A 12,645-nucleotide genomic window follows, 5' to 3' on the forward strand; every position below is an offset into this window, starting at 1 on the left:
CGAAAACGAGCTAACCAGAATGCCAGATGTAACGGAATGTTTCAATGCCAAAGAAAAGCATAAATCGGTTGTACTACGAATGACATCAAGCGAAACAAGAGTGTTCGTACATTACATCACGTTGATTATAGGGGAGTTTATACCTGAAGATGAATTAGTTTGGAAATATTGTCTAACTTTAGTGAAACTTGTGGACACTTGTATGAGGCGATCATTTTCCATAAATGATATAGATATCTTACGCAACCAGATAGCTACCCATCATACTATGTACATGAATCTGTTTGGTAAAGATATGAAACCTAAGCATCATTTCTTAACACACTATCCTTCAGTAATCCTTACATCAGGTCCTGTGGAAAAAATGATGTGCTTTCGGAATGAAGCAAAACACAGAGGATTCAAACAATATGCTCATATAATGTCTTCACGAAAAAACATTTGTTATACTCTTTGTGTAAAAGCAATATTACAATTTTCGCATGATCTTATGAATGAGAGCTTCCTGAAAGAAGATGAATTTGGTAATTTTGTATCCAGTGATTTGCGATTACGCTATTATTTTTCAAAATTAATTCAACCATTGAATATAGATACCGGATTCAATGTTCAGTTATCGAATAGGGTCATCTACAAAGGTATTGCTTACAGAACCAGTAATTTTCTTACACAATTCGAAAATCATATAATGTACTTGTATGAAATATTGGAGTTTATATTGATTAACGGTACAATATTTGTTTCTTGTCAATTTTGGGAAATAGGTGATTATTGTGAGCATTATTTAGCGTATAGAGCTCTAAACCGATTACCGATTGTTGATGTGTTTAAAATTGATATGTTCAAAAGTTATCCGATTACTTTGTATCGTATTAGAGAGCATTACTTCTTTAGAGTTAAGAGTTTAATATAGAAGGAAGCTAGTATGTAAAAAGATTTAACAAAATAAACACTATTGTAGCTATTATAGCATTTTTCTGTATGCACGAAAACTTTGTAATAAATTTTTTTAAATCACAGTAGCAACATTAAGCTCATTAGATAACAATACTTATTACATCGAAAGAAAACAGTCCTCATAGTTGTTATTGAAAACTTTCTCTCTAAGTGTCTTTTCCACTACACAATATATGCTAAACATGAAACATTCATTCAATTTTCATTTGAATAGTAATTATAGAATATAAGTTCTAATAGATAACCATATAGATTTCAATAGTAGCATATTGGAATCTTATATATACAACATTTGAAAATCAAGTGCAATGTGGCACGTAAAGCATATATAACACTAAAAATGAAATCTACGAGAAAATGTATTATTTGAATGTTATGAGCAAAAATATTGATTTTAATTTACATGATCCATAGACCACACTCTAGAGGAACTTGAAGCTTATGTAAAGCAGTTAATAGGATGTATATGCAAGTATAATAAAGTGTATATGATGATAATGTATCTGATACGTTTTTATCACTTAAATAATATTAGATCGGTATTAACTCCTGGCTATATGAATTACATTTGAGAGTCACGTGAAAAGTATTATGGATGAAAACTATATATGATTGCACTTGAATTGAACGTGCAGTTTATTTTGAGTGTGGATTGACGATAATATTGTCAAAAAATCAAAACTGCCCATCAATCCGACAATACTTTCTCTCCAGAGAAAAACTGTTAAATATGTGCAATGGCCTCTTCTCTCAATATTTTAATATTCATTTGCAATATTTAAAACACCAAACACTTGAATTTCTCGAAAAACTCGGACTCTAGTTATCAAACCAATTGGATTGATGGTATTGACAATACTTTGGATTGACAATAATATTGTCACGTGTAAGGGCAGCTATTGACACACTACTCCAACACTCAGGCAAAAAATTTATGGAATTTCATAACGATTCCGATTGTTTTTTAGCCACAAGAATATCGTAGGCAAATCATAAGACCGCCTTATGAAGTAACGAAAATTGGAATCCCAATAAAAAGCCTTATGAAATTCATACGAAATTTTTAAGAACATTAATCTTATGATGATTTTGGTGATTTTTGATGCATCAGAAGATTTACCTTATGATTTTCACTACTCAATTTGCCTGAGTGATGCGACTGCCACTTGATATGATATCTTAAAGTTATAAATCAATTGCAAACAAAATAATAAATAAATACACTAGGGTTATATTAAGTATTTAATATCAATTACCTAAAATTTCAATACAATATACTTAGAAAAAGAGCAATTTTTACTCAAATTTTATATATGTGAAATAAAATTTCACTCAAAATTTGAATGCAAATCAATCAATTTTTGGCTCATGTACAAATAGCGTCCCTTACACGAGCATTAAAAGTGTCATTACTCGAAAACAATGTCATTTTTAATGAACGTGTAAGGGCAATAATGATGACTTCTCCATACAAATTTGGAATGTCATTACTTTAATAATCATTAAAAATGACATTAATAATTCTCGTGTAAGGGCCGCTAATAAAGCATTATTCAGCAAATGAGTAGATTTACCCAAGATTTACCCAAACTTCATTTCCAGGGAAAGAACTCCGATTTGAGAAACTTAGGAGTTTTTCTAAATTAGAGTTGTTCCACTTTTTCTATAGATGAGAGGGATCTTACTCATTTTTGAATAACTATTTTTAAGCGGGGCAGCTTTTGCTAAAACTAAAGTACACTGTACATAATTTGCACGCTAGCATCATGTGCAAAGCATTTGAACATTCCCTGCTTGTAAATGACACATGAAATTTATAAAAAAAATACTTTTCGCTCATAAAATGAGTGCGAAAAGTGTTGATATTTAGTGGAAATCATGCTACATTTATCTGAAAAAAACACATAAAAACTATAAGATATATCATTACCTCTAGATACTAAATGAATTTCATACGAATATCACATTGTTTTCCACATAGATTTCAATTGAAACACAGTTGACCGAATCAACTGTTTTGCACATACATTTTTGCTGTACTCATATCCACTAGAAAATGAAGTGTTTAACACATGTAATTCGATTCAATAGCAAAGCACATCACGTCCAAAGTAAAAACACAGCAAAGCTAAGTTGAAAATAATCTAATCTCGCATCTTATGGCGTTTTCGTTTTTAATTTGCACTACACCGGTGCAGTGCTACACTGAGGCATGAATAAACGAACAAAAATGACGAAAACATAAACAGTAACCATTGACTACAATACACGATTCCATTGCACAGAGCTACACCAAACTTTTGATGAGTGCTACACCAGTGGTATCGGTGCAGAAAAAGTGTAGCACTGGTGTAGTGCAATTGGTAAAAACGAACGGTTTCAGTGCAGCTTTCGCTACACCAGTGTAGTGCAATTTAAAAACGAAAACGACATTAGTGAATTTATACATGAAATCCTAAAACAAACCGCGTTGGTTATGTATTGAAATGAAAAAGTGTTGGATCATAGCAACCAACGATCATATAACAGCTGACATGAATCTTATTTTATTCATTCTTTGATTGACTTCCAATAAAGTAACAGCTAGAAGTATTCAACCCGAAGTTTCATTCCGGGAGTTTCCGGATACAACAATTGGCGACGAGGATGGGATTTAACGAAGCATTGGAGACAAACCATTATCCGTTTCCAACTCCTGACGAAATTTTTGCTCAATAGTAGCACAGTGTTCAGCATCATTGATCTGTCCGATGCGTATCTACAACTCGAAGTTGATGATAGTTCCAAGAAGCTACTCACCATCAACACGCATCGTGGTCTGTATCAATTTAATCGCCTTACTCCAGGAGTAAAGTCCGCTCCAGGAGCTTTCCAGCGTTTGGTGGATGGAATGATTTCAGATATTCCTGGTGCCCGCTCTTTCATCGACGATGTTATCGTATTCTCAAAGGACATGAAGTCGCATCTAGCATCACTCAACTTACTGTTCCAGCGACTGAAGGAGTATGGTTTCCACGTCAAAGCTGAGAAGTGCCATCTCTTTCTAACACAATTTGACTATTTGGGACACATCGTCGATAAAGAAGGCATTCGTCCTAATCCCGAGAAGTTGAAGAGCATTACTGAACTTCCTGCCCCTACAAACGTTCCCGAATTACGGTCATACCTAGGAGCGGTCAACTTCTATGCGAGATTCGTTCTCAACATGCACGAGTTACGTCATTCAATGGAGCAGCTGCTGAAGAAGGAATCAAAGTGGCAATGGACTCCAGAGTGCCAACGCGCTTTTAATTAATTCAAGACAGCACTTCAGTCAAATTTGCTGCTAACTCACTACGATCCTAAGCTACCCATCACCGTAGCAGCAGACGCATCAAATACTGGAATCGGTGCAGTAATTTTTCATCAGTTTTCCGATGGAAAGATGAAGGCCGTTCAACATGCTTCAAGAACGCTCGCCCCCGCAGAGAGGAACTATGGGCAACCTGAAAAAGAAACACTCGCGTTAGTCTATGCAGTAACAAAGTTCCACAAGTTTTTGCTAGGACGTCATTTCACACTGCCGACTGACCACCAGCCGCTACTGTCTATTTTCGGTTCTAAGAAAGGAATACCAATGCACACTGCAAACAGGCTGCAACGTTGGGTACTTACGATGCTGAATTACGATTTTGAGATTCAACATGTATCCACGAGCGATTTTGGTTGCGCAGATATCTAAACTGATCGACCGAACCAACCAACCAGAAGAAGATCGTCATCGCAGCACTCACTCTAGAGGAAGACTTATCAAGTAGTCTTTCCGATGCTACAGAAAAGGTTCCGGTTTATTTGCAGCATTGCAGAAAGCAACTTCAACAAATGACACACTTCAAACTGTTATCAAGCACATTCGTGACGGATGGTCTTCCTGCTCCAAGAATCTTTCCACTGCAGCTCAACCATATTACAACAGACGAGAATCGCTCAGCCTAGTTGACGGTTGTGTAATGTTTGGCGACAGAGTCATAGTTCCTGAGATGTTCCGAAGAAGGATTCTGCAACAGTTTCATCGAGGTCATTCCGGAATGGTACGCATGAAGGCAATAGCTAGAAGCCGAGCTAATAAAAGTCATTTTCATTGACTGAAAAATAAACGAAAATGACAAGAAATTATTGTCACTCTCAGTTTCGCTTGCAAACTATGAGAACGAAATCCATGTCCAGTCCATGACTTAAACGGGAAAGTAGTTTCAAAATTGTGTTTTTTCTTTCATTTGCCCTTTCAGTCATTTGCAGTTTTCAGTGAAAATCCTATAGTATTCAGTGTCGATATTCAACCAAAGCTGTGAGAATTGAAAACGACAGAAAAAGGTTTCACAATAAATTTTAACTGTTGGTGCTCGAATTTGTAGTAGTTTTAGTTTCCAAAAAAGTTCTGGGATGTAATTACTTCGATTTGCCATATTTTAGTCATTTTTTATAGCCAAGCGTCACATATTTTCAATACACCGATGCAAGAATGAAGATTTCAATTCTGCTGTTGCTACCTGAAGACGTTAGTTTGGTTTCGTCTTGTCATAGAGGAAAGAGTGACGTTGGCAATTATGCTCTCTCATTTTTTCGATGAGAAACTAAAATGCTTCGTCTCTCTTCGTTTGTTCTGGTGTCGGTAATTTGCGAATGAGACAGTAAAACATTGAAAATGAGACTGCTGAAATGGTTTCTTTCATTGAGAATGTGTGACAATTTTAAGCTCAGGCTAGAAGCTTTGTTTTTTTTTTGGCCCGGTATCGACAATGACATTGAAGACTTCATCAAACACTGCACGCCATGTTTATTAGCAGCCAAGACTCCTACAAAGACGACATTAGAGTCGTGGCCGGCTCCTGTCAAACCCTGGTTCAGAATACATATCGATTACGCAGGTTCCGTAGATGGTGTCTATTTTCTAATAATAGTTGATCCCTTCTCTAAGTGGCGTGAAATGCATCCAACAAAATCGACGACAACAAAAACCACACGGAGAACCCTTCGATCATAATATTGCGATATCGCAGTTTTTGATTTTTGCGATAGTTGATTTAACTAATTTCTAAATCAACAACTTTTCTAGTTGAAATCTGTTCGCGTCGCTTCAAAATGTTAATGAAAACAACATCGATGGTTAAAGCGTTTGGTGAAATTGTGTTCATTCGATTTGAGAAATTTATGATCACAAGTGTGTTGTGTCTTACGAATTACAACTCGGTTTACGGAACAACATTTATTTAATTTTAATAAACTACATTTAATTCAGAGCGTTAAAATAACGTGTTTTATTCTACTCAAAGTCTACGAAATCACTCCGCGTGAAAGCACTTGCTGTCAAACTCGTCGTGGTCAGTCCGCCAGTGCTGCCATAACATCTCCCCCTTTAAGTCATCACGTAGTGCTCGAACCTCGGCGGAAGACGCACTGATCGTCCCCTAGTTGTACAGGATGAAACAGGTGTTGGAATACGACTCGGTTTTTTAACTATTGAACCACTCGTATTTGGAGTCGTCGGATGTTCAGATTTATCATTGCTTTCTGTCAGTATAGGTGAAACAGATTCCTCTGAAACGATTACTCCTGGTTGACTGATGCCAAACTCGTCTAGCAGAATGCTCAATGGAAAATGATGATCACTCTGTGTTCGCTCACGGTGCAAATCATCTTTCATTTCAAAACGGGTACGAAGTTGGTTGATGTGCGAACGAATTAACTTTGGCCTTTGCCCAACTATCCACACATTATAGTTCACTACTCCCAGCTTCTCAACGACTTTCCCGGGTTCCCAGGACCAGGTATTTCGTTTGTACACCTTTGCATATACCAAGTCACCAGGTATGAACCGACGCATCAGGCATCTCTCTCCAGACTGCCTAATATCTAGTGCTTGCATAGGACGCAGTAGGTCAAGTGTAGTCCTCATTCGTCGACCAAACATGAGTTCACTTGGAGATTTTTGTCCAGTGGTTTCACTTGGCGTTGAACGATAAGTTGCTAGAAAAACCTCGAGTGTCTCCTGGAGGGGTTCTCCCTTGTTTATTTTCTTCATAGCTCTTTTCATTGAATCTACAAAACGTTCCGCCTGTCCATTAGATTGCGGATGGTAAGGAGCAGTCAACATATGTTTGATACCATTGTTTTTGAAAAATGATTCAAACTCATCACAGACAAATTGAGCTGCATTGTCCGACACTATTACCATCGGCAATCCAAGCCGTGAAAAAGAATTTCGTAGATTTTGGATCGTTACCTTCGCCGTCATCGTAGACGATGAATATATCTCCGGCCATCGAGAAAATGCATCAACGATGACAAAGAAATATAAATCATCAATTGGCCCCGCATAATCGATGTGAACGCGTTGCCAAGGTCCCGGTGGAACAGGCCATGCCACAGGTGCAACATGTGGTGGTGATTTTGCTGCAGCGGCACAGTCCGTGCATTGCTTTACTGCTTCTTCGATGTGCCGGTCGATACAAGGCCAATAGACAAAACTCCGAGCGAGGCTCTTCATTCTGACTATGCCGGGATGCCCGTAATGTAACCGCTGCAAGATTCGTTTTTGGTAGATCTTTGGAACTACTACTCGCTCTCCGAACAGAATACAGCCTTGAGCTAGTCCCAGCCCGTCTTTACGATTGAAGAATGTCTTTACATCAGGATCACTGATTACCCCTAACGATTCCGGCCATTCGGTTTCCAAAAACTTCTTCACTTGTTTTAGCACTTTATCCCGTAGTGTGGCTGTGGCGATCATTACAGCCGTCACAGGAGTAGAAGCTATTGAATCCTCCAGGACTGCCGCCATGTCTTCCTCCAGACGAACACTAGCGATAATATATTCTTCTTCCGTATTTACTGCTGAACTTATAAGCCTGGAAAGTACATCTACATACCCGAATTTCATAGTAGGTACATATTCTACACTGAAATCGTAGCATAGTAACGTTAGACCCAGTCGCTGCAATCGATTTGATGTGTGAACCGGTATTCCTTTGTGCGATCCGAAAATACGTAGAAGAGGTTTGTGATCAGTCTCCAGAACAAAACGTCGTCCCAAAAGCATACGATGCAACTTTGTAATGGCGTAAACAAGTGCCAATGCTTCTTTATCGATTTGTCCATAACCTCGTTCTGTCGGTGTCAACGATCTTGAAGCGTGCTGGATCACCTTCTCAAAGCCGTCCGGAAATCTATGCCTGATGTTGGCCCCAATGCCAGTGCTGGAGGCATCAGCAGCCACGACTATCTCGAGCGATGGATTATAGTGTGTTAACATCAAATTTGAATTCAACAATTCTTTGAACCGATCGAAAGAATTTTGACATTCTTCACTCCAACTCCACTTTATATCCTTCTTTAACAGCTGATCAAGAGGTCTACGAAGCTGGTGCATTTCTTTTATGAATTTTGCATAATAATTCACTGCACCCAAGAATGAACGTAACTGTGAAACATCTCTCGGCGGAGACATTTGTGCGATAGCTTTAACCTTCTCCGGATCTGCATGAATACCGTTGCGATCAACGATAACTCCCAGATACTTCACCTGCGTCATTTTGAAACTGCACTTCTCGATCTTAAGCCGAAAACCATATTCCAGAATCCGCTGCCGTGTTCGTTTAAGGCTCCGCTTGCGTTTGACCAAAAACGAGTACGTCGTCAAGAAACGCTTCAGCTCCCTCCAGATCACCAAGCATGTTGTCGACGACTTTTTGGAATGCCCCAGGTGCTGCTTTGACCCCTGGCGGAAGACGCTTGTACTTGAATAATCCTTTGTGAGTATTTACTGTCAACAATTTTTGTGAATCCTCCTCCACTTCCATCTGCAAATAGGCATCCGACAAATCGATAACACTAAAATACTGACTACCTGACAACTTTGCGAAGATGTCATCAGGAGTGGGAAGTGGATACTTGTTCGCTTCTAATACTGCATTCAGTCCCGTTGAAAAATCAGCACAAATCCGAACAATTGGATCTCCATCGGCGTCTCGTTGAGCCTTTCGAACTGCAACAATAGGTGCCGCCCAGGCTGAAAAATCTACTCGTTCAAGTACTCCCATGTTCTGCAACCGGATAAGTTCTTTTTCGACGAGCCGCAGTGAATGAAACGGTACCGGTCGTTTTGGCTTGAAAACTGGTTTTGCTCCTGCTGTCAGGAACAGTTGGATCTTTGCTTTCGTACAAAGTCCAAGTCCATCTTGAAAAACAGCTGGAAATTCCGCCTTCAATACTTGCTTGTACTCTTCCGGATTCATATCTGCTTTTAGCTGCTTGCAAAAAGAGTTGATCGGAATGTCGTACAACCCGAATGCTTCCATGAGATCACTTCCGAGAACATTAAATCCATCAACTGATGTCACATAACACACCGACTGCTTCGTGATGCCTCGGAATGTTATTGCACATTGAAACTCTGAATCGAGTGGAAGCGGTTTGCCTGCAGCAGTTACCACCCGTAAACTCGTAGGATTTGTCTTCAGATCGCCAAATTGGCGTAATGAATTCGACGAAATAATCGTATAATCCGATCCACAATCGAGCTGGAGTTCAATCAATTTATTGTTGATTAAAACTTCCACGAATTTGCGCCTACCACTGGGATTTGTATCATGTACAGCATACACACCGTTCGCATTCCCAGTTTTACCGGATTGCTTTTTCTTCCAGTGCTTCCTTTTTTCTGAGGCTGATGCATCCGTTTTGCTTGATCCAGAAACCGCTGGTTTCGAACAGCATCCACAGTATCCTTCTTTATGGCCCACTTTACCGCAGCTTCGACAAATGTGTTTTGAAAACGTACAGTCAGCAACAAAATGCATTTGACCACACTGCCAGCACGGACGTCGTGGGGCTACTTTTGGTGTATCTATTTTTCCCGATTTTCTTGTGTAATTGGATTGTTCATCTCGGAAAACTGCATTCACGTTCACCTTTGGATTCTCAATAACAGCTGTGTCGTGTTTGAGATTATCTAAGTGTTGGCATTCCAGTAACAACTTTTTGAGTGTCATTGGATCCGTCTCCGATTCGTTTTCCATTTTCGCAAGCAATCGTGTCCGGATGTCCTTATGCTTTTCAGAATGAAGTCCAGCCACAAACACAAGACATTTAAACTGGTCCGCTGTGATTTCCCGGATGTTAAAATCTTCACAAGCTCGATTGACAGAACTTGCATACGAGACAAAATCTTCTGCAACTCGTTTGGCTGTCTGCAAACACTGATAGCGTCGAAAAAAAACCGATGTTTGATGCCCGAACATTTCCTTCAGTGTGGCAACTATTTCTGCAAAAGGAACTTCTCGCGACGTTTTTGGCAAAATGAGATTTACGTATCTATCGTGGTTTACGGAACTCATCTTTTGCAGTAACAGTCTCACTTTTTCAGCATCATTCAGTTTTTCTCCTCCCTTGGTGAAAACTTCCTCATGCCGCGCGTACCATTTATCGAAAACCACTCCGTTTTGGGGATCGTAGGAAAATTCTGTAATGGTGTTTGAAAGTGCTTCCATCAGAAATTCATTGTCCTTCGGCCGTATTAGCTGCTCAAGGAGAGTTTTCTGCGCCAACTGTTGGTTTTCCATTATTCTGCTGAGCTGTGCTAAGATGTCAGCAAGACTGGCTTCTTGCGCCATTGTGAGGTTAGAGCTATTAAAATTCGACACACCGACGAAATTACTTAAAACCGACTATCCTCGTCGCCAATTATGTTGTGTCTTACGAATTACAACTCGGTTTACGGAACAACATTTATTTAATTTTAATAAACTACATTTAATTCAGAGCGTTAAAATAACGTGTTTTATTCTACTCAAAGTCTACGAAATCACTCCGCGTGAAAGCACTTGCTGTCAAACTCGTCGTGGTCAGTCCGCCAGTGCTGCCATAACAAAGTGTTTATCTAACAGCGGTGTTATGATAAAGTTAACCTTGTTTAAGATGAAAAAGATTTGGTGACAAATTTGAAAATGTTAATAAATGATCATCTCGTAATCTTTCATGTATGCGCAAACATTTTATGCTTCAAATTCGATCATTGATTTACTTCCAGCAGACTGTTTTACTTTTAGCTGTTTGATACCGATGATGATGTTCATGGATTAGCAATAAAACGCTTTTTGACATGAATTCAATTTATAAAAGTAACAGGAGCGAAGGGTTTCAAACACACAGAACGCGCTGCGATTGAATGGCGCGCAAAATTTCAATTCCCAGTGGTTGATGCACCCAAGCTCAGATAAATTGACTAAAATTATCAGTGCATAACTTTAGTTCAACCGTTTGAAGGCATCATCTTTCAATACTCATTTTTTGTCGTGAATACGACTTACTTTACTATGGGGTGCCTTTTCAAAATTAGCCATATGGAAGAATGGGCAGAACTTAATCGTGAATATCTCGACTTGTATTAAAGGCAGAAACATAATTCTTTCACCATTTCATCAAAAATATGATCAGGAATTTAGGATAATATTTTGAATATTGTGAGATAACCACAAACAACTCAAAAATTAAGTTTTCTAAAACTTTGAGAACAACGCGGAAAACTGTTTACATTTGCTTGGCTTTTTCGCGCAAGGACGACGATTTTGAGGTAGTCAGGCACATATCTTCACCTGAATGCGTATAAAAGGAAAATCGTGGTCGAGAATCGATCATTTCTTCTTGTGCGTTGGATGGAATTAGACGTCATGGGAATGATTTAATTAACCAACATTCTGAGTCTGTTCTAAGGTCTGAATTTAGTTCTTGAGCTCAGGTCCAGTTCCCAATTCCAGAATTCTTCAAATCGGTTTTTTAGAACCATAATAATACTCCCAAAGGGTTATGCGAAATTTTACTTCGCTGTACTCTATACGGTTTATTTTTAAACCAATTGCAGGTTGTAGAACTTCCTGCTGATTTGCCATTTAAAATGCATAGCACCGACTCAGAAGCCATTCATTTCGAATTTGGCTGTCGTTGTCATCGTGTTGATTATAGTGCGATCGAGGAATCTCCAAGCGAAATACAAAGCTTGTTACCACAAGCGGAAGAACCAGGAGACTCCAACAGAACACATATCAGTATCGGCTGTCAATGGTATCTATCGGAATTTGAACTCAACTCGTCACTCTCCATCACAAACGCCTTCATAAATGGTTCTTTTCAGAACCACCAATATTTTATCATAAAGAACTATACTGGTTATTTCGTAATATTTGTGTGCCAGAATGTTTAATGTAACTAATCTGTACTGTAGTTTAGGTGTACCATTTCAAATTCTAGTAGTGTAAAAGGGCAAAACTTGCACAATTCACACAATCGATAAACTAATTGATATTCGGAAGTATAAAGAAACAGTGTCCGTTTTATTCGTCTTAGCGACATCCAGTTATGTCTCTGACATTACACACCTGTACTTTTTCACTTTCAATACTCATGTCTAAAACAAATAAACCGATTTATTTTTCAACTAACAGAATTTTGTTTCAATTACAACACCAGTTCTTTCAACTAAAATATTTGTTGAAATTGAAAGGTATGTGTCCTCACTAATTGACAGCATTTTTTGTCAAACAGTTAAATTAGTTGTTTCAACCATCGTTTTTGCTTATCGAAAAACAAAAATGACAGTTTAGTTAAAACAACAATGGATTAGTTGCACCAAATTTTAACCAATCGAATTCAGAA

At 38.5% G+C, this 12,645-nt stretch overlaps 2 protein-coding genes across 2 annotated transcripts; both read right to left on the reverse strand.

The window, feature by feature from the left end:
* Positions 1-6,352: 6,352 nt before the first annotated feature.
* Positions 6,353-8,527, reverse strand: LOC131427048 (uncharacterized protein K02A2.6-like). Its single transcript, XM_058589937.1, has one exon. It carries the CDS (start codon positions 8,525-8,527, stop codon positions 6,353-6,355), a length of 2,175 nt encoding a protein of 724 aa, XP_058445920.1.
* A 64-nt stretch (positions 8,528-8,591) lies between these two features.
* On the reverse strand, positions 8,592-10,607 carry LOC131427055 (uncharacterized protein K02A2.6-like). Its single transcript, XM_058589949.1, has one exon. The coding sequence runs from the start codon at positions 10,605-10,607 to the stop codon at positions 8,592-8,594; it is 2,016 nt and encodes a 671-aa protein (XP_058445932.1).
* Positions 10,608-12,645: the final 2,038 nt, after the last annotated feature.

The sequence above is a fragment of the Malaya genurostris genome, chromosome 1, assembly GCF_030247185.1.
Source record: "Malaya genurostris strain Urasoe2022 chromosome 1, Malgen_1.1, whole genome shotgun sequence".
Classification (NCBI taxonomy): Eukaryota; Metazoa; Arthropoda; class Insecta; order Diptera; family Culicidae; genus Malaya; species Malaya genurostris.

Excerpts from the sequence above, each read along its gene's own strand:
- LOC131427048 (XM_058589937.1), bottom strand. The coding sequence starts at position 8,527 with ATGACGCAGGTGAAGTATCTGGGAGTTATCGTTGATCGCAACGGTATT.
- LOC131427055 (XM_058589949.1), bottom strand. The coding sequence starts at position 10,607 with ATGGCGCAAGAAGCCAGTCTTGCTGACATCTTAGCACAGCTCAGCAGA.